Here is a 26,919-nt window from a genome sequence, read left to right on the forward strand (position 1 = left end):
TCACAGTGATGGAGGTTTAATTTGAGCAGATACATTCAGGTACAGTTTCAGTATCAAAAACTTTTAATTAAAAAGTCAAACTTTGATATAAAAACATTCATTAAACTAGTTTACAGGTTAAACACATTTATATGAATCACACAGTCTAATCCGACATACACACAGTCCCTGTCCTCCCAGGCTGGATCACAAAGACAGCTGAAATTAAATGTGTCTCTGTTTGAGCTGAAGAAGCTGGTACGTATGAAGTTTACTGCATCAACAAAAACTGATGTTAAACCAGGTAAAACATATACAATGAAATCAGATAGAATGTGATAAAAACAAGATAAAATACAGTCAGGCTGTTACTGCTGCCACAGGTACAGCACCAAATGTTGCTGAATCATTTTAACTAATTAACACAATGACAGTAGGTCATGGCACCACCTTCTGGCACCACCTTTTCCACCAACATAGAAGGTTTGCACACCTATTTTTGAACCGTTCTGAGCATTTTGTCAAAAAATAAATTGATTCCCAACCTGAAAAGTTGGTTCCCAGCTGAAACTAAAAACACCTGAGGTGGGAAGTGAAGTGGATGTGTCACATTTGTCATTGTGCAACGCCCAATAAAACGGTTACAATGTTTCAGCTCAGAACTGGTAGAAACGCAGGACCAGAGCTATTTTGTTGGAAAAGGGGTTAAATTGAGTCTAAAAAGCTAAAGTAATCAGCCTCATGTTATCCTGAACTGCAGTGAAGGAGTAGAAGTATAAAAGCATCAACACTGTCGGGAAAGAAAAAAAAATAAAAAACCATAGGCAGCTTTCTCACAAGTCTGTTTTCAACCCATCCTGCATACATGGTTGTGCAAAAAAAGGTTTCTTCTATCTTTTAAATAATTATGGTACTAAAGAGCAACTGAAAGCTTATGCTGTGGTGCTGGTTTGTTTTCCAAACTCCTTTTGCATTACCTTTCAGTCCCTTCCCCGATCCACAGAGAAAGGTGAAGCTGTGACAGTTTCTATTGCTTTTGCTCTGGCTATAGTTCTGCTGGTTTTTACAGCCCCGTATGTATTAGCATTAGCTAAAAAAAAGGGATGCACAATATGGATTTTGTTCAGCCTATACGGATTACCAATAATGACACAGCCGATACCGATAGGATAACTGATAATTTCACATTTTTATATTTTAAAAAGTTAATTCACTTGAAGTTTATGTTTCCAGGGTAAGAAAGGCTGAGATGATGGATGACTTAAAATTCCAGAGCTATGAAAAAAAAAACGGCTACACCAGCAACAACACGAAGCTGACAATATACACACATCCCAATATCAGGCTGATATATACCGTACATTCCTACAAATAATTCATCATAAAGCCAGACACATGCTGTGAACCCTGACTTATGGCTGAGCCTCACAGGAAGAAGTGGCAGCAACTGTAAATAATGCATTATATATCAAAATACATCCATGCTCTATTTCACCGTCATAACTCAGGCTTCGTCTATGGATCAGAGTAAAGCTCAAAAAAAACATGACAGCTAACTCCAAAATTCTGAAGGCGACCTTTCAGGGGCTCCATAGGATGAAAGATGTATAAAAAAATATTTTTATTGCTCTTCATGACTCGTCACAATATTGTAAACTTTTATCCATCAAGATCCTGTAGGAATAATGGCTCTGTTTTTCCAGTGATTTGATTGGTCGGTAGGCTGGTTGGATCAGTTTAGGATCTGATGCTTCAGAGCAGATTAGCCCTGCAGTGTAAGTTTCCACTGTGATTTGATGCCAGAAACCCTCAGTTAAGCCCACAGACAGCTGTGTGCCCTCTGATCTGATGTGTGATACAGCCCCCAGATGTTCATCCTCCCTCATACAGAGGTGGTGGCAGCCCTCAGTGGGGCTCTCTGTGGCTGGGATCGACCCTGCTGTTTTTCTGTCTCTCTGCGTTGTCGCTCCTGCAGGTAGCGCTTCACCCCTCTGATCGTCTGGATGGTGAGCACCGTGCCAGCAGTGTACAGGATGGCCGTGATGAGTCCGAACAGGGCCACGGCTGCATCCGCCCCGCTCACATCACAGTTCATCCAAGTGTAGCCGTTCCGAGCGTACAGCCTCTCACGCTGCTGACACACGTCTGTGGAGTTGACCCTGATGATGAAGTGTAGGTAGAGCCCCACAGCCACCACGTAAGCCACTGCACCCACCGCCTGAAACACCAGCGCCCCGTACAGGAGCTTCCGGGACATCCGGTGGGGCGGTTTGCCCCCAGCGACAACAAACAGCAGCGAGACGACCCCGAAGGTCAGGCTGAAGGGGATGCCACCATAGAGCCCCGGCGCCCTCATCTGGCTGTACTGCATGTCCAGTTCTCTGACCTTCTGCAGCTCGGTGCCCTGCAGGTTAAAGTTGGAGTTGATGTCAAAGCCACCTAGTCCACCCACGGAGGAAAGGCCTGACGACACCATGTGAGCTGCAACCAGGCAGATCAGGACCAGGGCGTCGGTCAGGACAGCGCAGATCAACACGATGCCTGAAGGGAGTCGACACATGAAACAGGTGAGGAATGAAATCTCAAAATCAGACATGGTCAAGGCACAGTTTCTGTGAAGATTGGCCAGCTGTCTTTGGGCCCCACAACACCAAATATCCTGTGTTTACTTAAATATTAATAACCAAGTTGTTTGGAAATTTGCACTATGTAAGTACAATATTAACACAGGCAGATCCTACATGACTAATAAAAAGAACAGTTACCCAAACATGAAAATTCAGTCATTCACTCCCATGCTGATGGAAAGGCAGGTGAATGCCAGGAGCTTCACAGCAAAACAGTGTTGCAGCATTCTCCCAAACCACTGAAGTAGCTGGGGACTTAAGAGATGTTTTAAAATTTAAAAAACAACCCTTAAAAAAACAAAATGGCTGCCTACAGCTTGTCCAGCCTAATCCAAGTCTCCAGAGGCCCCGAGATCCCAAATTGATTTTAAAATATGTTATCTACACCCTTTTAAAAATTAGATCTTCACTATAGTTGCTAAGCTAATAGTGTTAGCATGCGCACTGTGAGTACCGTCTTTTTATGAAGCCATTTTATATAACCTTATAAAATGTCTTAAAATGTGGTGTCTCGTTCAACAGTCAAGTCTCACAAATATGTTACATTTACAATGTGATGAAACAGAAGAAAGCTACACTCTGAGAAGCTGGAACCAAACCTTTTTAGGTATTTTATGCTTGATAAATGACAACTAATGCACTATATAAGATGACCTGTTATTAACATTCCTCAAGGATCAACTCTTTTGTTACTGGGCACATCAGAATGATCAGTAGCATGTGACAAATCTCCAAGTGCTCAGCTTTCTCCTTTGCCAAAGGGCCACGTTACTCTGTGTAAACTGTGAGGAAAGGCCCGTAAACAGCAGAGAACCGGTCTGTCCAGTCTTCACAGAGGGAAGGAGTGAAGACTGAGCTGTAATGAGACTGAAACCAAAGTCTGTCCTGTGACACAGCAGCTTGTATTCGACCCAGATACTTCCACTCTGCTCGTGACTCACCTCTCCTGGAGCAAATGTTTGTACATTTGGACTCATGGTGCTCCACTCGAGGGACCTCCCTCACATGTTTGGGAGGAGAGTCGGCTTCTCTGGGGTAGTACGGGGGTCGAGAGGAAGACCTGGAACATAGAAACACATCTTATTTTTCTAGCTTGTAGTCGAACATATTTAGGACTGATACAGAACATGTTTCAACATGGACACTTGAGACTACTGCAGCAATGAGCTTTCTTAACTTTTTATTTTGAGCACAATATGATAGAAAGTTATAGTTAATTGAGTTGTTTATTTTACTTGGAAAATACAAAATTCCTAAAACCAAATGGTCAAAATTCACTTTTATGATTTGTAGTTTTAGTTATACTTCTATTGAAATATAACTTCTATTGAAACTTGACATTACCTCTTCGCTACTTATTATTCTGTTTGATAGTTTATTTAAAACTTTGTTCGACAGATAGAAGACTCTAGTGTAGGCCTATGACCTCTGGCTATAAAACCTTAATAGTTAGCTGTCATGTTTTTTGACTGTATTAGGAATGCAAGGAACAGTCATTTACAATGTCAATTAATCTGTTGATTATTTTCATCTTCTTAAATGTGAATATTCTCTGGTTTCTTTCCTCCTCTACGACAGTACACTGAATATTGTTGGGTTCTGGATAATAAAAGTTCTGATATGTCACAGAATAAACAATCAAGTCAGTCATTTTAAGTAGTGTATTCAAGATGTCCCCACATACCTTTTTATTTTATATTTTATCGACCAAACTTTTGATTAATTGAGAAAATAATCGCCAGATTAATCGACAATGAAAATACACTATTTCAAATTACTTTCACTAATTGTTTATTCTGTGACATATCTGAACTTTTATTTTGTGTTTCGAGAATATTTTTGGTCCCCAAAAATACTGCGCCACATTTCATTTTACTTTTATTGCATATCCATGCACATACTTACACCCATATCCCAATATCACTAACTCACTTTGAGTATTGTAACTGTTAGTTGCAGCAGTCCTAGAAAATATATTCACTTTAAGAAGCTGGAATCAGAAATGTTTATTTTTGAAGTGATCAACTAATCATTGCAGCTCTAAATTTACAGAAATGTCTATTTTTTTTCCCACAGAACCACAAATGGGTGAAAACGAGAAAAAAATGATTGAAAAGGGAATTGAACCTAGTTTCGCACAGACATTTACCCCTGCCATACAATCATTTATGAACTCAGGACAGTTGAATGATAAATGTTATTACAAGGAAACAGGTGGATATTTGAATCATCTGTGAGGACAGCAGTGAAGCACCTGTGACTGTCAGGTGATGGCCGTCTGTCATCGTAGGAGTCTCGGTTGTGTCGGTGGTCTCCGTTTCTCTCCCGGTGTCCCCGGTTTGAACGGGGCGGCTGGCTCATAACGTTACCTGCTGACAGAAAGTGACACTGTTCGGACACAGAAATGACCTTTGAACAATACAGAGGCTGTTAAAGTAAGAAATGACAACTCAACAGTGCCACTACATGTTGTGTTTTACGGATGTTGGTTTTGAAACGTAGGCTCCATTTCAAATAATCGAACAGGTAGACTTCAGCGAAGAACCGTTGACGTTCGCTTCACGTTAGGACGTCATAAACTTTAAGTAGCATTAATGGCGAATGTTATTATCATCGTTTTATAAAGAAAAACTAACAAAAAGGCATGTGTCTTAACAAGGACGCTTCTACAATCCACGTCAAGACACACTGGAGCAGGTTTGTATTTTTTAAAGCGGTCAAAAAGAGGAAACATCGTTTTGTAGCCTTTATACGTTAGCGGGTCTCATTAGCTAAAACGGTTTGTCTGATGACGTAAGCAGCATTAATTCGACAGTTAACACTTGAATATGAACTTACTGTGAATGTAAGGCGATGAAAGAGCTCCAAAGTCCGACTATAACTGCATTACTGAATCCTCTCACTCTCCTGTGTCAGAGTCCAGGTAGACACAGCTCCACCCTACCTGCAGGAGGAGGAGGAAGGCGGAAGGGAAACAAACAGGTTCAGGTAGGTGGATGGATCCTCGGTCACAGCTGGAGCTCCACTATCGTTACTGACGGTCTTTGGATGAAGTTCAAGTCATTACCAGCTCGTCTGAATCAGCCGCTTTGTGTGCTGTCAGATCCAAAGAAGCCTCTGTTCAGCCTCTTGTTTTAGGGGCTGTTAGTGGCCTTTAACATGAGCAGTCTGTCTGTCTGTCTGTCTGTCTGTATGTCTGTCTGCTGTGTTGCAGAGGAATGTTGTTATTTATGTTCTTCTTTTCAGACAAGGGATTTACATGACGCTCCCTGAAGAGCCCTGTTGTGTTCATGCTCTGCCTGGAATTTACTATCACACATTCCAGTCGTAGTGGGAAATACTGCACATGTGACGTTCTTTACATCACCTGTCAGGCCTTGAATGCTATTTGACACACACTTGGTTCCAATATGGACAGGGGTAAGGAGTTATTTCTTATGGTTCTTATGCTACCAAGTTCAGGTTGTGTGCATGTTTAAAAGCAACCCACAAGAAGGTGTTCTGCACCTTCAGCTGGAGCATTTCATGTTGGTGGTTTAAGATGCAAGTGCTTGAATAAAGAGACGACCACTCTGTTCTGTGTTCAGTCCCTCTGTTCTCAACACATTACCATGACACCAGTTATACAAAATGTAGGCTGTTCATCGCTCATGAATCATATTTTATAAGTCACTGTATTGTTGAATAGCCCTGTGACACTATGAACTCCAACAAATAGTCGATCACGCAACAGAAAATTATTTGGCACCACTTATTCATTTGAGTCATTGTTCTAGCAGAACCACCAGTGTTGCATGAAGAATTCAGATCCTTTACCTCCCACAGAGCAAAAACCTATCCAAAAGATGTCTTTTCAGCATTAACTAGTGATGTCCAAGTGACATCATTACAGGGTACAAAATTAGTTTTTGCCATTTAATTTTAGACATCTTTACAACTTCAGTTACAGATGTCTAAAGAACTTCTTGTGGATCAACATTAAAGTTTTTAATGACAGCCAAATTTTACTGCAGAAAAAGCTTCAGGGTGGATTTGAACTCTGGGTTTCAACCTCAGTAGATGATAAATAAGTCACTGGGTAAAGTGCCTATCTCCTGCAGGCTATGGAGGTTGAAACTCAGGGTTCAAATCCACCTCGTAGGTTTTGCTGTATGGAGTAAAATTTGGCTGTCATAAAAACTTTAATTGAAAAAATGTCTAAAATGAAATGGTAAGAACTTGAGCCCTGTAAGGATGTTACTTGGACATCGACAGTGAACGTTGAAAAGACGTCTAAAAAAGACATCACAAAAACTTTCATTGGTTCTCCACAAAATACTCCACTACAAGTAAAAGTCCAGCATTCAAAACCATAATTAAGTAAAAGTGAATATTTTCAGAAAAATATGTAGTATGAGAAGTAAAAGAAGTTGCTAACTGCTAACTTCAGCTGCCATTAGCTCAGTTAGCCATGCAGTTAGCAGTCCTGACGGGGTATTTGCAGAACCGGGGGACTGTTGGTGTTATTGTGTTATTCACCAATAGTACGGGAGCTTTAGACCGGGACAGGTCGGGACTAGCTGGTTAGCAGATATCTTTGCAACACAGAACCTTTACATCATAATGTCAAAGCTGTCATTTCTTCACCTTCTGTTGATCATTTTAATTAATGTTTTCAACTAAAACTCTTCTATTGCACCTTTAAAATAGTTCAACATTAAACTCAAAGAATGTTTTAAGGTTATTACTTTCTTTTTCATTTAATTTATCCTTATAGGGTATTCTGGTTTCATTGCTTTTTATTTGTTATGTATATAATTCTTCTTCATTGGTTTATGTTTCATCATTTACTCTTTAAAATTTTGTTTTTCTTTGTGTGTGTCTGCATTAGCCACCTGTAAATCACTTTGAATTGCACTAACCTGTATGAAAGGTGCTATACAAATAAAGTTTGATTAATTAGTATTGTATAGTATTAGTATTTTATTAAAAGTGAAACAGGGAAAGTAAAGGAGAGCACCTTATTCAATTGTAAATATACACTTGACTTGACAAATGTTTTATTCATAAAAATAGCCTATACATTCTCTAATTTACAATAAGAGAAACGTAGCTTTTAAAAAACTTTTTATTTGATCATTTACATGTAAATCCTCACTTTTGAGATCTTTAATACTATGTACCGGTATATTAATAATAAAATATAAATTACCATCACTGTCCAGTAGGCGGCAGCAGTCAAAAACTGGTGCTGTTGCAACATGTAAACTCTTCCGGGTTGTTCCTCTGACGCAGGTGTAAACAAAAACATGAGGTACAAGCTGAAGTTGTGTAACTTCGTGTTATAATAGAGTGTCCGGGTGAACACACCTGTCGTCCTCCGTGTTTTCGTGTTTGTTCGGGAGCATATTCATCCTCTGTGCTCCTCCTCCGCCATGTTGTTCCTCCGGACCGCGGCTCTCAGCTGCAGAGGTCTGACCGCTCTGCGCTGCCTGCCCGCCGGCTACACCGCTTCCAGAACCACCGCTACATATATCCAAGGCCAGAGTCCGGAACCACGGATCCGAGAATACTTCTACTACATTGACCACCAAGGACAGGTGAGTGTTTACACTGACACAACTTAAAAACCTTCAAAAATATCATTTAAAGATAGATTCTAGTGCTAACATGTTGGTGTTTTTAACTTGCAGCTTTTCCTCGATGACACTAAAGTGAAGAACTTTGTCACCTGCTTCAAAGGTACAAATGACCACACACACAACGCAGAAAGTCTATTTAACAACAACAACAAGAAAATCACAAGCATATGCCAGTTTATAAGTCTGAGACTGAAATAACTTCGAGCTCACTGAAGTCTAAAGCAGCCTAAATGGGTGAGGTGCAGTTGGCATTAGCAGGATCATGGTTGAGTTTGAGAACAGAATAAATTACTCAATGAAATATGGCAACATGACAGCTAGCAAAATAAACTAGTAGTTATCATAATGGTGCCAAAAAGCTACAGAGAGGGTCGAGACTAGACTGTGTTTCCTTTCAACATCTGGCAGCCTCAGTATGAAGACATGGCCCAGTGATCAATGCCTATTTTTAAAACATCACTGTCACATTTGAATAGTTTCTACACATATTAAACATTATAGTACCATGTATAAACACAACTGCATGACAGCAGGGCTATTCCTACCATTATAAGGCTCAGGTGCAGCATCCAGCATTCCTGTTTGGGGGCCTACCTAGGCCAAATGAATGTAAAATCAATGTGAAGAGCATCAAAATGAACTAAATGCATATCTGATGTTTTGGAATTAGTCCCCAGTGGACTTGTTAAGCAAGTATTATCATTAAACTATTTGGCTATAGATTATTTATTTTCTGTTCTAGATTTCCAACTTTTTGTGCACAAATATGGTAATAACAATCATCTGAAATCATGTCAAATTGCATATTTTTTATTAAAAAGGGGGTGGCTGCTTGCTATGTGATCATTTCATAATAACGATAATGAAGAGAAAAATGTTTAGGAATATACACTGTATTGCATCACACATCTGCTGAAATGGTTCGACTTTTACAATGTGACCCTTTCAAAATGTAAAGCTGTGTTCATCTATATCTGAGCCTCTCAGCTCCGAGCCCATTGTCTCCTACTGAAGATGTAAATCTTCAAAAACACCTTACAAATATATAATTTAATTTTAAAAAAAAAGGTTCAGTAATTTCATAAAACAGCTGCTCACTGTAGTTTTTTGTCAAACAAACAAGAGGAAATGGTACATCTGTTTGGGACTATTTTCTGCTGCTGATTAATTCTCACTTGGCTCCAGTGAGTACTTGTGGCAGCAGGATGATGTGTGTGTGCTAGAGTCAAAATAAACTACAATGTGTCATGGTAAAGAAGGAACATGTCACCCAGTGCAACAGTGTGGGTCAGTGGAGACAGAGAAGATACATCAGACTTTAGATATACACACAATATTGTTAGTTGTTTTGTTGGTCTTAGTTGTTTAATGGATTTTGTTGACTGAAAAGAAAAAAAGAGAACATCACTAGATTTTTCCTATAGAGATTGTAGAAGGTAGTGAAGCAGGACTGTCCTCAAAGCCTTTATAATGTCAGGAGATATTGTGCTTTAGTTGTGCATGTCCCCAAACATAAATCACAATACATCAAATTAGCTCCTCGTCATCTCTGTTTCTTTATTACCAGATAAAAAGTTCCTGGTCTTCTTCTTCAATCGGCTGCGGTCAAATCAGATGGGTCGTTACGAGGAGGACTTCCCCTACATGTCCCTGTGTGGCAGGGAGAGGAACTTCCTGCGCTGTGATGACCGTCCTGTGGTCTTCACCCACCTGCTGCAAAGCCCTGCAGGATCGCTGGAAGTTATGAGGAATCAGGAGCTGCTGTCATACTGTGGCGGGGGGGAGAAGCTGTCCGCCCCGTTCCGCCCGGAGGCACTGTACATGCATCCAGTAAGCGGGCGGGTTTACCACCCCTGCTCAGAGCAGGGCGGGGGCGTTGGCCTGGTGAGGTCGGCTCTGGCCATCGAGCTCAGCCCGTTCTTTGTGTATGCTCAGGAGGACAGCCAATCAGGACAGCCTACACACTTTCTCTGGGGGGAACAGAAGCACAGACTGACCAATGAACTTGCAGAAGTCCTGCCCACTGTGGAGGAGGGCAGCGGGCAGCAGGGAGAACTGGGATAATGACCGCGACTGGTCAGAGGTGGTACCTTAGAGTTTGAAAAGCTTTCCTATGGCATGTCCAGATAACCCATCAGTGTCCATACTGACAGTGAGAAAAGACAGCTAATTTGTCACAGTTGTGATCACAATGTGATTGGTAGTGTTTGAATTCTGGGCTGAGGTGTCCTTCAATCCTAATTTATGTGATATGTGAGAAGTGCACTTTTGAATTCACTGGTGATGTAGAGTGTTTAAATGGCTAAACAAACAAAGCAGTGTCTACTTACAACCCCCCATTAAAGGCTGCGGTTCAAACTAATTTTCTCTTTAGATTCCCTGGATTAATGTGAAACATATTTATGTTCCTGGATAGAGAAATCACAGAGTAACTCACAATACATTACTATCACGGTACGTTGCTCAGGATAACGGTAATACCACAATGCAGTGATTCTGTGATACTTGATTCACTTGCAAGACGATCATGTACAATGCTTCATTTTGAGTAACTGAAGAAGAAAAAATATCCCTAATAGCAAAAAGCAGGAATAATGTATTTCTTTACTGTGTTGTGGTGTCAGTTTCACAGAATTTGACAACTGAAATTAAATAATGTGCAAAACGTACATAGAGTCTTAGCTTAGTGCCTCTTTAACACACATTGGCTGCGTTTCCCAGATTCGTTAAGAAGCTCTTAAGTGCTAAGATCTTCTTAGGAGTGCTCTTAAGAACGCTGTGAAAGAAGGATGTGTTTCCCAGAGTCGCTCTTAGCTTAAGAAGATCTTTCACTAAGAAGGAAATGTAAGATCGAGCTGACCCCCTCTTAACAGCCTTCTTAGCGACCAAATGCTCAGTGATCAAGCGCGTCAGGGAAATTTATATCCTCCACTTTGCGAAATAATAAAACAATGCTCAGTGTTGAAATGCGCTCATAGCTGCGGACCACTGGCGCAAGAAAAAAAAATAAGAAAATGGTAGATGAAAAAAAAACTTTTTATTGAATTACACGTTTAACTTTTCCGCAACATCTGCATATATGAGTTTATAGTACTACACATAAAAAAACAACAACCCTGTGGCATTTCACAGATATCAAGGGAACAGATGTATTAAACTCAGCTGAACCTCATCCAGAGAGGCTTCACCTGCTACTCTGCGTTGCCAAAGTCCGCGCGTGTGAGAAACCACGGCTGCAATACAGCACTTTCTCGCTGCGAACCAACAGCGTCGCCGTGCGCGAAGCCAGACAGTTTACATAAATGCATACGTGCGTCAGCACTTCTCCCCACTGGACGTGCTGTCAGACCGGGCTGTCCAGGCAAAGTACCGGCTGCCCCGTGCGGAGATCCAACGGCCGTTGGATCTCTTTGCCTGGACAGCCCGGTCTGACAGCGCGCGCACACACACACACACTTATGCGCTGATAAAGAGGTGGGTGATCGATCTGCCTGGCATCGATTGATTCAGCGCAGCAGCGCGGTGGACAGCTCCCATTAAGAGCTTCTTCAGAAGCTTCTTTGGCTTGATCTTAAGGTTCTCCTAAGAAGGCAGTTAAGAACGCATCTGGGAAACACCCGTATCTTAGCGCTCCTTCTTAGCCGAACCCTTCTTAAGAGCCTTCTTAAGTCCTTAAGAACGATCGAATCTGGGAAACGCGGCCATTGACTGCAACTTGTGCCATCACTCCAATGTGAAATAGTCATAAACTGGCAAAAAGCTGGACTGGACTAAAATGAAGGATACAACCATGACTCACTGAATTCTTTTCCATCTATGTAAATTAAGTTACAAAAGTTCAAACCACAGAGTCTCAAAATAGTGACTCCTCTTGTGATACGATATATTGCAGTATCAATATTGTGTCCCACCCCTTGTCCTGAAGAGGTGCAGAGGCTCATTTATGCTCCCTTTTTATATGAAAATAGATACTGCTGTTTCAAACAATACAGCTGTTACCGCAAAAAAACTGACAAAATCTGTACAGGTGGACAGGAGAACAGACAGACATTTAAACAGCCGGCAAAGTTTTCAAAATTACTTCTGTGTTAGTCCCTGCTACAAAATGTGTATCCAAGACCACATTTTGCCATGATGACACACACACACAGACTCACAAGGTGAAAACATTACCAGCTGACACCACTGTAGCTGGTAACAACATACGGTATATACACCAAAATATACCACCTGCTTAATATTGTGCAGGTTCCCCTTCTGCAGCCAAAATAGCTCTGACCTGTCAAGGCATGGTTGTAAGACCTCTGGGGGTATCCTGTGGTGTCTGGCATGTGTGTGTGTGTAATAAAAAAATATATATAAATATATACAGTACAGACCAAAAGTTTGGACACACCTTCTCATTCAAAGAGTTTTCTTTATTTTCATGACTATGAAAATTGTAGATTCACACTGAAGGCATCAAAACTATGAATTAACACATGTGGAATTATATACTTAACAAAAAAGTGTGAAACAACTGAAAATATGTCTTATATTCTAGGTTCTTCAAAGTAGCCACCTTTTGCTTTGATTGCGGCTTTGCACACTCTTAGCATTCTCTTGATGAGCTTCATGAGGTAGTCACCTGAAATGGTCTTCCAACAGTCTTGAAGGAGTTTCCAGAGATGCTTAGCACTTGTTGGCCCTTTTGCCTTCACTCTGCGGTCCAGCTCACCCCAAACCATCTCGATTGGGTTCAGGTCCGGTGACTGTGGAGGCCAGGTCATCTGGCGCAGCACCCCATCACTCTCCTTCTTGGTCAAATAGCCCTTACACAGCCTGGAGGTGTGTTTGGGGTCATTGTCCTGTTGAAAAATAAATGATGGTCCAACTAAACGCAAACCGGATGGAATAGCATGCCGCTGCAAGATGCTGTGGTAGCCATGCTGGTTCAGTATGCCTTCAATTTTGAATAAATCCCCAACAGTGTCACCAGCAAAGCACCCCCACACCATCACACCTCCTCCTCCATGCTTCACGGTGGGAACCAGGCATGTAGAGTCCATCCGTTCACCTTTTCTGCGTCGCACAAAGACACAGTGGTTGGAACCAAAGATCTCAAATTTGGACTCATCAGACCAAAGCACAGATTTCCACTGGTCTAATGTCCATTCCTTGTGTTCTTTAGCCCAAACAAGTCTCTTCTGCTTGTTGCCTGTCCTTAGCAGTGGTTTCCTAGCAGCTATTCTACCATGAAGGCCTGATTCATACAGTCTCCTCTTAACAGTTGTTCTAGAGATGTGTCTGCTGCTAGAACTCTGTGTGGCATTGACCTGGTCTCTAATCTGAGCTGCTGTTAACCTGCGATTTCTGAGGCTGGTGACTCGGATGAACGTATCCTCCGCAGCAGAGGTGACTCTTGGTCTTCCTTTCCTGGGGCGGTCCTCATGTGAGCCAGTTTCTTTGTAGCGCTTGATGGTTTTTGCGACTGCACTTGGGGACACTTTCAAAGTTTTCCCAATTTTTCAGACTGACTGACCTTCATTTCTTAAAGTAATGATGGCCACTCGTTTTCCTTTACTTAGCTGCTTTTTTCTTGCCATAATACAAATTCTAACAGTCTATTCAGTAGGACTATCAGCTGTGTATCCACCTGACTTCTGCACAACACAACTGATGGTCCCAACCCCATTTATAAGGCAAGAAATCCCACTTATTAAACCTGACAGGGCACACCTGTGAAGTGAAAACCATTTCAGGTGACTACCTCTTGAAGCTCATCATGAGAATGTAGAGTGTGTGCAAAGCAGTAATCAGAGCAAAAGGTGGCTACTTTGAAGAAACCAGAATATAAGGCGTATTTTCAGTTGTTTTACACTTTTTTGTTAAGTACATATTTCCACATGTGTTAATTCATAGTTTTGATGCCTTCAGTGTGAATCTACAATGTCAATAGTCATGAAAAGAAAGGAAACTCATTGAATGAGAAGGTGTGTCCAAACTTTTGGTCTGTACTGTATATACACATATATATGTACACACACACATATACACAAATATATGTGTGTATATACACACACACATATACACATACATGTGTGTATATGTACATATATATGAATATATACACACACATATATACATATATGTATACGTATATACATATCAAATCAAATCAAATCAAATTTTATTTGTATAGCCCAAATTCACAAATCACAGTTTGCCTCAGAGGGCTTTACAATCTGTACAGAGACGACACCCTCTGTCCTTCGACCCTCGATTCGAGTGAGGAAAAACTTGCCCCAAAAAAAGCCCTTTTAACAGGGAAAAAAAATGCGGAAGAAACCTCAGGGAGAGCCACAGAGGAGGGATCCCTCTCCCAGGACGGACAGACGTGCAATAGATGTCGCATGTACAGAGCAGATCAACGAGATCACAATGTATACAATTATAATAGATGGTTGACAGGAGTGAAAGTACATAAAGATGTATTACAGCAATAATAATGAAATGCACATGGAAATGTGATTACTAGTGATAACAGTAGTAGTGATTAATGGTAAGGATGGTATGTAGTAATGCATTACAATAATAGTAGTGGAACGTATGTAACAGAGATGTGACTAATATTAGCGACAGTAGTGGTGGGTATCAGGCAGGGTCATGGCAGTAGGCGCATCCACGATCAGGCAGGGCCGTAGCAGTGGGCGCATCCACGATCAGGCAGGGCCGTAGCAGTGGGCGCATCCACGATCCACGACCCGGGCGCGGCCAGGATCCATGGGAGCCTGTAGGACTAGAAAGCACAAGGACTCCGGGGAAGAAGTGAAGTCAGTGACATGCAGAGATGGGGCATGTATACAGGCGTAATGTATACAGATGGAGAGGAGAGGAGAGGAGAGGGAGGAGAGAGAAGCTCAGTGTGTCATTGTCCCCCGGACTAGGCCTATAGCAGCATAATTAAGAGCTGACCAGCCCTAACTATAAGCTCTATCGAAGAGGAAGGTCTTAAGTCTACTCTTAAAGGTAGAGAGGGTGTCCGCGTCCCGGACCAAAACAGGAAGATGGTTCCACAGAAGAGGAGCTTGATAACTGAAGGCTCTGGCTCCCATTCTACTTTTGGAGACTTTAGGAACTACAAGTAATCCTGCGTTCTGGGAGCGTAATGCTCTAGTTGGGTGATAGGGTAGTATGAGCTCCTGGAGATATGATGGTGCCTGACCATTAACAGCTTTCTACACACAAAAACACACACACACATATATATATATATATATATATATATATATATATACACACACACACATATATATATATATATATATATATATATACACACACACACACACACACACACACATATATATATATATATATATATATATATACATATACATATACATATACACACACCTTATATATCTATGTCTATATAGATATATAAATATTTATATCCTGGAACCAGGATATAAAATGTCTGGTAACGCTTTATAATATCTGTCATATCATTGAAACAAAAAATTATATATATTTTAATTCATAGTTAATTAAACTTTAATAGTTATTTCACTGCTAAGGAGCAATGAAATGCTTTATAAACTAATTTTTAGCAATTGTTTATTGGAAGGTTGTAAGTCCAATTTTCAGCTATTTGCTGGCACTGGTATTATTTCCTAAGTTATTACTGGTCCTGTCAAAATGCAGAGAAATGCACAGATTTTTGCTTTAGTCTTCAAAATGAGATGGGTGGGGTCGGGCAGCCTGACCTCAGTGTGTCTAAAATCCTGCCTACAGCCCTGGATGACAGTCCGTGGGAAGGTAAAAGTGATCATAAAGATAATCAAATTCATTTTGTGAAAAAAATGACTAAATTCAATTTGATGTGTAAAAGCACATGAAGGGACTTTCTCTGATGATCACTGAAACTCAGTCAAACAGGTCTAATACAATGTTTGCTTACTCAAACTGGAAGTGCAGCATAGTTTGTGCACACACAGGTCTGTCTCTACTTGTGTGTCTCTGCCTGTGTGTCTCAGCTCTGTTGCTGCCTCAGTAGCCTTAGGGCACAGCGGGTCTTCGGAGAACTGCAAGTCCCAGCGATCTCGGCATCAGTGAACCTGGGACCAGGACTTGGATAACATGGCAGCGCCGTCCAGCAGCACACGCGGGGTTATGGAGCGGTCTGTCCGGGAGCGGGCCCCCCCGCTGCTCACCGACCTGTACCAGTTCACCATGGCCTACGCGTACTGGCGGGCCGGCCGGCACCAGGAGCCCGCCGCGTTCGAGCTCTTCTTCAGGGACAACCCGTTCGGCGGCGGCTTCTCGCTGTTCGCCGGACTGCACGACTGTCTGCTGTTCCTGCGCAGCTTTCGCTTCACAGACGAAGGTGAGAGAGTCAACCTGGACTTTATTTTCTCCAGCATTAATACTCAAACAGCAAACTTTACCAAATTAATTCAGCGACTTATTATTTTTCATCAGATCGCTGACTTTCTTCTCCCCCAATCTCTTTACGCATTCCGTTGTGTTGCGCAATAGTTCGCCTTGCGAGCCCCGTGAGGGTATCAAGAGAAAACGTGAACGTCAGTGGGGTATATCACTGAACTTTGACATTTATCTCTCAACTTGAGCACACAAGAAAAACCGTAATCTCTTAAGGACATGAAGCAACATGGCACACGGTGCGCACCGAGAAGGTTTAATAAGAAGTTAAAGTCCATATAGATGAAAACAAAGAGAATAATGAAACAGTATTAAAGGCTGTTGGCGACAATTTGTAACACTCAATAAAAAGCGAATTAATAGTTAATTAAACCTTACTTAATCGTTGTTTCAGCGTTAACAGACAACACAATGCTTTATAAACCATATTAAACTATTGTTTAAGTTCAAACTGATGTTTATAGTTCATTGCAAATTAAAGACACACTATATGGATTTTTTCAGCAGATACCAGTAAAACAACTAATCATTTCACATTGTTGTATTTTAGAAAGAAGTCTCTAAGCTGTAGTTTACACACACCTGAGGGCAGAAGTGAACAATTCTTCTCTGTGTTTATTGGTGGAGCACAGACTAGCTTTCAAGGTGCAGACAGCCACCTGTTGGAGTTTGTAAATACTGCACATCTTAAGTAAATAAAAGCAATTTATTATTGGCTTTATTTTCCCAATATCAGTCTTACATTTATCATGCATCCTTACAATTTCTTTATAGATGGTTAATAAAGTGTTTCCTTGTTTGTTAACAGTGATATAACTATTAACTCGAGTTGAATTAGCTCTAAAGGTATCATTCATTAATGATGGTTATTATAAAGTGTTACCCGGTTGCATCTTTCTCACTTATTTTGAGTTGTTACGAGGGATGAGAACTAAACATACTTTGCTGTTTAACAGAGTCATTACTCCATCACAACCACAAGTCCTGTGTTGACAACTGTACATCAGTAAAAGTACAACCGTAGCTATAATCAGCAGTGTACTTACTTTACTTTACTTTTTATTTAAGCCTACTTATGTTACCTTTCCATAAGTAAGGGGTCTTAATAGAGTAATAAAGGGATCTTAAACTACTCAAATTAAGTACAGCTGAATTTAAGTACTTATTATCCACCATTTTCCACCATTGTAAGAAACAAGTGTCATCACAGCCACACCAGAGCAGGCTGTTGGTAGCTGCAGGATTAGATTAACTGTACAGAATGTTATTAGATTAGACACTGTTATTATAAACGTATGTGTATGTGTGTGTGTGTGTGTGTACAGCTATCTTTGTGAAAACCACTGAGTTTTAGACCTTGGAAGTGAGGATGTTTTTGGATAGTGAAATGAAAGTTCAGTCAGTATCTCCTCACCCTCATGCTGATGGAAAGTCAGGTGAAGTTTCATAGTCCAAAAAACATTTCTGGAGCTTCACAGCAAAACATAAATAGGGCTCCATACAGCTACTACGGTGTAATCAAGTCTCTGGAACCCCTGAGATGCCACACTGACTTGAAAAGATGTTATTTACATCTTTGATGCACGGTCGAGCTTGTGCACCCACTTCAGACAGGATGTGCACTAATGCTTTTGGGTGAACTGTTCCTTTAAGACTTGGTTTCAAGGTTTAGGTTTAGTTTATGGTTATAGGCTGAAGGTTGGAGTAGGGGCTAAGGAATGCATTATATCAGCGAGAATCCTCACGAGTATAGGGTTACAAACTACAAACGTGTGTGTGTGTGTGTGTGAGGGAGGGGGGGACACATGTAGCATACATGCTTGTGTAAGAGCACACGTGTACACACACATGTAGAATGTCCTCTGTTGCCAGTCTGACTGACTGAGCTCCAGATGTTACCGTTGTGTTTTTGTGGATCCAGATGTGGAGTTCCTGCGCTCCGTCCTGCCCCCCGCCACCGACCCCGCCTTCTTCCAGTTCCTGCGAGGCCTGGACTGCTCCGGCGTCACGCTCCGCTCTGTCCCAGAGGGTACTGTGGTGTTTGCCAGGGTGAGCTGAAGGTCAAACGTCAGAGTTCACATACAGGGTCAACGGGGGGGTCAGAGGGAATAACTTGTGCTATGTGTCTGAAACATCTGCAGGTCCCTCTGATGGAGGTGGCAGGTCCGCTGGCTGTGGTTCAACTGCTGGAGACCAGTTTACTGTGTCTGGTTAACTACGCTAGGTAGGTTTAGTCTTAGTCTTTAGATGAAAATGCTTGTTATTTTTAGTCACCTGGCATTAGAGCTAAGAAATCATACACAACACAGGCTGTGTCATCTAACTACAATGCCGTTTTTAAAAGCTGCCATTAAGCTTTTTTTTTCTGGTAAAGCCAAGTGAGTGAAAGCCGATGGAGCAAGCTACTTGTCCAAATATATAAATGAATAAGCATGCAGTCTATGAACGTTACAGCAACAACACTTGATCTGCATTTAGACACATTTTCCCACAAATTTGAGCTTAACAGTAGGACAGTATTCAATAAAGCAACTCATCTGTCTGATCAAAACGTTTGCTTGTCCCGGACAGGTTAAAAGATAAGTTATGTGTCACTCAGAAGCTTTGGATCCAGTGAACCGATGTGAGCTAACACATTAACTCAGCCAAGGTTAGCCTGAAGTCTGGATCATTCACTCACTATTTTGTTACCAAACAACTGAAGACTTTTTACACAAGAAGAAACGGCTTCCCGCCAGCTGAGTCAATGTGGTTTGCAAGCAAGTTTGCCATTAGCTGCTCGGTAACAAAGCAAATATTTATGCTTAGGTAACTGACAGACTTAGACAATAATAGCGGTGGAACCTTCAGCTGTTTCCTCAGGTTATTAACTGTAGCCACAGGTCGTCTCTCAGTATGTCTGGATCCATGTTAAACTGCATCGTCCCTATTAATTAACATTCAATGAGTAAAATAAAAAATCCTCCCAGTTGAGAAGCTGATGTTCGCCAGTGAATCAGTCAATGAATCACTGAGTGATTCGGCGCTCTATATTTGGCACTGAAATGCCAGAAGCCACAGTTGAGGTCACAAAGGTCATGTCCTTCCTTTGTAATGGAGTATTTTTAACTTCATAACTCTGCCTGGTTCACACAGGAGCCATCTGCAAACACATACAAAGATACTAAATATTATGAGAAAATGTACATAAACTGATACACAAGACATTTAGAATATCTATGAACTGTAAGAAATATCATACACTGTAGCAAGAAGGGAAAAATACATGTAGTACTGTTATACAGAGTCAAAAGTTATTCTCTTCACATAAAGAAACTCAGAAACAAATCTAGAGGGAGTCTTAGAGGGTAATTGAAGAGGGAAATTAAAGTTTTGTTTTTTTTAAAGTTTCCTCAAAATTAAATAACCAAATTAAAGCAACACCATGTAACTTTCCGGAGAAAAATAGTTGATTGTTCACCGTCATCACCAGGTTGTCAAATATTGACTTTGGGTTTGCTCGGGTCTGATGTCAGCCCAAAGCATCAGTGTTTGACAACTTGAGGATGAAACTGAACAACTATTATGAAGTCGAAGCTGTTCTGTATTTAACATTGGCTTCAATCATGCCTCCACTTTCAGCCCAAAGTGTGTGTTTTTCAACCCTGTCTAAAAGTTTGGCTCCAACCTGTTTCTGCTGCCTCTCTTGTTGTCAGTCTGGTGTGCAGTAATGCCGCCCGTTTCCGCCTGGCGGCCGGCCCCAGGAGGAAGCTGCTGGAGATGGGCCTCAGGAGGGCTCAGGGACCAGATGGAGGACTCACCGCCTCACGATACACACACATTGGAGGTGAATGCTGCGTGATCTGTCAAACATTCATGTTCTGATGCTCACCATGTCAAAATTCTACATTTGTCTCCATATTTGTAGTTGTGTTAGCTACAAGCAGCTGTCTTTAATCATTTAAAAACCCAAATGCAGACACAAACAGCCTGACATATATGTTTCTTTCCTTGTATCTGTATGAAGCATTTAGGGCTTTTCTCTCCAATGCTTTATCTTCCTAACAAAACATTCAAGCTTTAAAAGAATTATGTAACTTTACCTTTATTTTCACTGCAGAAGTTTGGATGAATGAATCTAAATAGTATGTCTCCAATAAGTCATGAACATGCTTAAAAAAAGTTTTTTTCTCACAATTCTTACGTTGACAAGTTAAGAAGAGGAATGTCAGAGCTGCGAGATTACATAATAACATATAAACAACAAATGAACAAGAGATGACTTTCAAAATGAGCTTATTAATCATTGTGAGTGTGTCCTGAGTTTTCCTCACAGACTGACCACAGAATCTGCCTTGCAGGGTTTGATCTCAGCAGTAACGTTCAGGCTGGTTTCCTGTTTGGGATCCCCGTCGCAGGGACCATGGCACACTCATATGTCACTTCCTTTACCTCCCTGGAGGAGGTGTGGCCACAGGTGAGTAATTGTGTTCTCTCCTCCAGTCATCCTAAAAGGAGCACACATACCTATATGTTTATCAGTTACGTTGTCACGTTATTGTTGGATAAACTAGTAGGATATGGGACAAACCATTGGTCTTGTTTATGTGCAGCTGTGCAGTCAAATAAACGTCGGTGAGAGGCCAGTGAGGGATTGTGTCCGTGTCACAGAGGGTGGTGGGATTAACATACAGTGCAGTGTAGTGGTGTAACATCAACATGTAATTTGGAGAATTTACAATATTTTTTAACTAGAACTATAAAATGTTATATACCAACACAATATTACACTAATTCTATATTTCTGAACGCTCTTTAATGGCTAAACATGTAAGTTGTGGACAGAGTTAGTAATTCAGTCTGTTAGTTTGGAACTTAATTGTCAGGAATGTGTCATCTGACTCCTAAGAAAAGAGAGGCTCAAGCTCTCTCAGTGATCATGTGGGAAAAGGCACCATGTGTTCTGCAGTGAGGTTGTTGATAAAGGTGGAGTTAACAGTGAAGAGGACCACAGTGCAGGGACATTTTAAATTGAGTGGGAGAGTGGGAAAAGACGCTCTGACATCTGAGATGTTACGGCTCAGCTTTCATATGTAACACTCCGTTTGAATAATTAGTCCCTGTTTTATGTTTCAGACTCTTGTGGCGGTGAGCGGGGACCCTGATCCAGTCGACTTAATTTCGTTAACGAAGGGCTGGTTGAGTCGTGTGTGTGAGCTGCTGGGAGCGGAGCCGGGGAAGATCAGTGAGGGCGAGCTGGCTGCCTTCTTGTCCTACGCCATCGCCTACCCTCAGAACTTCCTGCCTGTGATTGACAGCTATAGTGTTGGCTGGTAACTAGTGTTATTCCCGTCTGTTTCTTGATGTTTGGCAGCTTTATCATATGATTGATGTCAAAAATCTGCCCGACCTCGAGGGTTGGTAACCTCTGAAGTAAACTAGCTAAACTAACCATTTGTCTCCAAATAAAGTAAATCCACTTTTACTCCTTTAGGTCAAATTAACTGATAATACTTCTGTACAATTTTGCATGCAAGACATTTACTTTTAATAGAGTACTTAAGGGCTGTCACTAAACATTATTTTCTGTATCGACAAATCTGCTGATTATTTTCATGACTAATCGTTTAGTCTGTAAAATGTCTAAATAAAACTGTGAAAAATGCTCATCACAATTGCCCAGGAAATCAAAGTGACATCTGGAAACTGCTTCTTTTGTCCAACCAACAGTCTAAAACCTAAAGACTCTTCATCTACTGTCATAGATGACAAAGAAAAGCAGCAAATTCTCATATTTAAGAAGCTGGAATCAACACATATTTTTTGCGATTTTGCTTGAAAAATGACTGAAATGGTTAGTTGATTATCAAAATAGTTGGTGATTAATCATTCTTTCAGATGACTGATAGTAAATCGACTAATCGTTGCACTGTTGTTGTACGAAATTATATTTAAATCAGGTTTATCACACTGTCCACTTTTATTTTGTATGTTCTTATTAATAGTGTTTGTATTGTATGATGAAGTGTGATGATGTGTGTGTGTGATTGCAGCAGTGGCCTGTTGAACTTCTGTGCGGTGGCCTTGGCTCTGTGTGAGCTGGGCTACAGACCTGTAGGAGTTCGTCTGGACAGCGGGGACCTCTGCAGGCAGTCGGTTGATGTGCGTCGTGTCTTCAGACTCTGCAGCGAGCAGTGAGTGAGGTGCCATGCTGTGTGTGTGTGCATCGGTGTGTCTTCGCAATGAGAATGTACCTGACTCCTCCAGACGGCTGATTGTCTGTTCTTCTTTTTTAATCTTCTCCTTTGTTTCCCTTCCTCTCTACAGTTTCTCCATCTCTGCCTTCGATTCTCTGATCATTGTTGGGACAAATAACATCTCAGAGCAGAGCATGGCAGAGCTGAACAAGAAGGTAAACTGACTGATGAACACGTGGGTTGTTTATTATGAGGTTCATTGTACTGCAGCTCCACTGACGTTCTGTGTGTGGTTGTTTCAGGAGAATGAGATCGATGTGGTCGGGGTTGGAACACATCTGGTCACCTGCACCAAACAGCCATCGCTGGGCTGTGTGTATAAGGTAACAATAAACACACTTACTTTTCTCTCCAGATGCTCTGAAACGACTTCTCCTGTCATGGTAACATTTATATGATGTGATGTGTGGCTGTGTGTGTTAGCTGGTGGAGGTGAGGGGGAGGCCCAGGATGAAGATCAGTGAGGACCCACAGAAGAGCACCGTCCCCGGGAGGAAATCTGTCTACAGGTTGTTAGACGCTGACGGTGAGAATTCATCTCCACTAACAGACTATTTTCTTCGCAAGTGGTAAGGCCCTCACAGGCTGGAGGTGTTTCAATGTTTTTTGTCACACAGATGTTTACTTGCACACAGAAAGTGGATGTTACTCACCGAAAAAGTGACATCGGCTGATTTTGTCGTGATTAAGGCATAAGGCAAACAGACATCACAACTCATGATAATGGCTGACCTGTTGATTGTTTATGTTTGTCATCACACTGTATTATATGACAAAGGACACAAAATTATGAAGACAATAAAAAAATCCACCAGACTACAAACAGTCATTTTACCTTGCAGAACTCGGGAGCTGATCGAGCTTCTATCAGTTAGTTTGCTTGTAACTTTGGTGTTTGAACATATTAAAACGTTTTGCGTGAATAGTTTTGAAGCAGACGAACATATGGTCACATCCCTGGTGTGTAAAGGCCTGTAAGAAGTGGCTTTACGAATAGATATATCGTTAGCCTCACCAGGTTGCTGCTGTGCCAATAAAGGTTTTCCTCTCTTTTTCCTGCAGGCCATCCTTTTCTGGATCTGGTGTGTCTCGCTGTGGAGTCTCCTCCAGAGGCAGGAGTCTCTCTAAGATGTTTCCCTCTGGGCTGTGATGACTCGCCTGTCTCAGTCACACCAGCTCAGGTCACCTGTCTGCGTCAGGATATGTTTACCAAAGGACAGGTGAGGACGGACTGTGACTGCTGGAAGATTGAAAGCCTCACATCATAAACTACATTAGCAAGGGACATTATTTACATCCTCAATGCACGGTGGAGCTCCTGCACCCACTTGAGACAGCTAACCCTTTTAGCTTAGCTGCAAGAGTGAAGATTTTGGGTTAAAAAAAGGTGTAAATAATGTCTTTTCAAATTAATTTGTTTTGTTGTGATGCTCAAGCAATGTTTTGCGAACTAAGAAACTTCACCCTGCTTTCCATCGGTATGCGGGTGAGGAGAATTTTCATTTTTGGGTGAACTGTTCCTTTAAAAAGGAGCACAAAAAGAATAATTTCCCTTGCGTGGTCCTTAAAGTACAAGAGGGGGTCAGATATGAACTGTATGGAAGTAAAAAGCTAAATGTATAAAAACATGTGTCCTCCTAAAATAACAATAAACCACAGTTAATACAATAACAGCAATAGCATCTACTGCCTTTAAATCCTCAGAGAGTCGAAGATTCTAAGGAAGAATTAAAAGACAGATTACTGTAGTTTATCATTAAGTGTGTTTTGAAAGGCGTTAAACAAAAGAGACAACACTGCAGGACTGTGTAGGAGTTTCTGAATGTCTCCTACTCTTTGTAGGTCACACACCCTCTGTGCAGCGCTGCAGAAACTAAAGCAAAGGTCCAGAGCTCCCTCCAGACTCTGCACCCTCGACACAAGAGGCTGCAGGAGCCCGACTCTTACACAGTGAGTTTCACACACACAAAAAACACAAAATCAGCATCCAGATCTGGACTGGATACATAAATACAGAACAGCTCAGACCTCCTCATAGACAGAAGAACTACTACTACTCTATGTACTGATTTCTTTACTTATCTTTGGCGTTTTCTCCCACCAGGTGGCGCTGTCAGAGAAACTCCACAGCCTGGTGACAGAGATTCGGAAAGGAAGCTCCAACAACAGCAACTTTCTGTTAGCCAACTAAACATAACCCCTTCTTCTTTTTGTCTTTTTATTGAAACTCTTTTCAAAAGTGCCTCGCAGTTTGCAGAGCCTCTTCTTAATGAACCCTAACAGTGTTAACACCATGCTGTCCACACACAGGAATACACACTGTGTTGTGTCCTGCGTCTTCCAAAGCTAATGTCATAATGCAACACAGTACCTTTACAAGGAGTTTTGTAAGTTTAAAGGCCCGGCGGTTATATTTGGAAACAAATGAAACCTGAGTGTCCGTCCAACATGATGGTTATTTTCTGCTTGTTTTGAGGTGTTGAACAAGAAACTGCCAAACAACTTAAACATGTGGATAATAACTGTGGAGCACAATCAATCTCACTGTTGTGAAGGACAGATCAATGGGGACGTATAAATACGCTATTAAATGCTCCTGACTCCTGTTCTCTTTCTTTTTTTTGTGATTGATTGAAAAGACGCCTCACTGCTAAAAATCGAAACAAATTGCAACATGTCAGTTCTTTAAAAGGGAACAATTTGTTTTGGTCTGTTTTAATACACAAACAACAATTGATAATGTTTTCAGATTGTTGTAAAAGGTTTGTCTGCATCAGTTAGGAGAGTAAAACTTCATTGTTGACCTTGGAAACAATAATTTGAAACAAAAAAACCCTCCCTTTTTTAATCACATCTCGCTGTCTCTTCAGTAAATAGACAGCCCCCTTTGCTGTGATAATAGCTCTGTTCAAGTAAGTTAAAGATCAGTTAAAGGGATAGTTCACCTCTCACCTGTAGTGCTATTTATCCATCTAGATTGTTTTGGGGAGAGTTGCAGAGGTTTGGAGACGTCAGCCATAGAGATGTCTGCCTTCTGCACAGTGATATAGTTTGATAGAAAGAAAATAGTTATTATATGAAGTATAGTAACAAAGAAGTACATGAGTAACAGGATCATGATTTCTGTGCCATCTAGTTCCATTATATTTCAGAGAAGGTGAAAATGTGTTCAGGATCATCATACTTTTCTTCAACTAAACAGAAACTATCAGAATAAATTGACACTTCCTCGTGTAATTTCCTCAGATAGAGGCTTAGTTTACATAAAGCTGAGCTATCATCCTAATTTCAGACTTCTCTGCAGTACACATTTTGAGATTTAAAGGCAACTGCAGAAGATAAAACAATCTGATGGTGCACAGTTATCCTGTTTTTGATATTTGTCTTCTTCTCTTGTCATGTTTGTGTTCAACTTATTTTGAAATTCAGCTCAGGAGTGTTCAGTGATCAAGTGAAGAGACCCAGTCTGAGATTCTTTTCTCTTTTCTATGCCTCTCTCCACCCTCCTGCCTTTCCGTTGCAGGACATGTGAGAAGTGTTTCCTCAGATTCTGATTGGCTGCCTGCTGACCAGTGGTAGTACACTCAGCAGACATATGGATCTGATTAGACATGGGGAGGCTGTGATGTCATCATGACCGTCTCCTCTCAGTGGGTGGACAACACTGGGTGAATCTTACACTCACAGAGATGACGTTACAGCCAGATGTAGAGTTTTGCTTATTTTGAAGTTTCATTTTGGAAGTAATCAGAACTTTTACTTGAGTAAAAGTAGCGGTAATACAATAGTTACAAGTAAAACTCCTGCTTTACTTCATTTTACTGTTACAGACGTATTATCGTTCTTTATTTGTTATGCAATTAATATGTAAACAGCAGTTTAATGTAGCTGATGGAGATGAAGCTAGTTCTAAGTACTGAATATGGTTTATTGATTGTATTTTCTAAGATGCATCTGATCGTCATCTGCAAGTTAACCAGCGCTCTTGGAAGACATGGAAGGGAGTGAAAAAGGGCAAATAGTTATAAATTA

General features: G+C 41.1%; 3 protein-coding genes across 4 annotated transcripts; 2 read left to right on the plus strand and 1 right to left on the minus strand.

The window, feature by feature from the left end:
• LOC311258342 (MARVEL domain-containing protein 3) lies at positions 1-5,545 on the minus strand. 2 transcript variants are annotated; one of them, XM_084354537.1, is made up of 4 exons: positions 5,445-5,545; positions 4,861-4,975; positions 3,548-3,666; positions 1-2,520 (listed from the first exon to the last, which is right to left on the minus strand). In XM_084354537.1, exons 2-4 carry the CDS (start codon positions 4,965-4,967, stop codon positions 1,862-1,864), a joined length of 885 nt encoding a protein of 294 aa, XP_084210663.1. In that variant the 5' UTR covers positions 4,968-4,975; positions 5,445-5,545; the 3' UTR covers positions 1-1,861. The 2 variants fall into 2 exon arrangements, with proteins under 2 accessions (XP_084210663.1, XP_084210662.1); XM_084354536.1 differs by having other exon boundaries at positions 4,861-4,978; positions 5,445-5,531.
• naprt (nicotinate phosphoribosyltransferase) lies at positions 5,527-25,493 on the plus strand. Its single transcript, XM_084354535.1, has 14 exons — positions 5,527-5,594; positions 16,246-16,595; positions 18,573-18,700; positions 18,793-18,875; positions 20,347-20,477; positions 20,992-21,107; positions 21,767-21,963; positions 22,684-22,824; positions 22,958-23,042; positions 23,130-23,210; positions 23,311-23,413; positions 23,950-24,107; positions 24,730-24,837; positions 24,992-25,493. The coding sequence occupies exons 2-14, from the start codon at positions 16,349-16,351 to the stop codon at positions 25,076-25,078; spliced, it is 1,665 nt and encodes a 554-aa protein (XP_084210661.1). The 5' UTR covers positions 5,527-5,594; positions 16,246-16,348; the 3' UTR covers positions 25,079-25,493.
• cUnh8orf82 (chromosome Un C8orf82 homolog) lies at positions 7,828-10,589 on the plus strand. The gene is made up of 3 exons (XM_084354538.1): positions 7,828-8,185; positions 8,279-8,327; positions 9,795-10,589. Exons 1-3 carry the CDS (start codon positions 8,021-8,023, stop codon positions 10,289-10,291), a joined length of 711 nt encoding a protein of 236 aa, XP_084210664.1. The 5' UTR covers positions 7,828-8,020; the 3' UTR covers positions 10,292-10,589.
• Positions 25,494-26,919: the final 1,426 nt, after the last annotated feature.

Source organism: Pagrus pagrus, assembly GCF_965226575.1.
Source record: "Pagrus pagrus genome assembly, chromosome: 6".
NCBI classification, from domain to species: Eukaryota; Metazoa; Chordata; class Actinopteri; order Spariformes; family Sparidae; genus Pagrus; species Pagrus pagrus.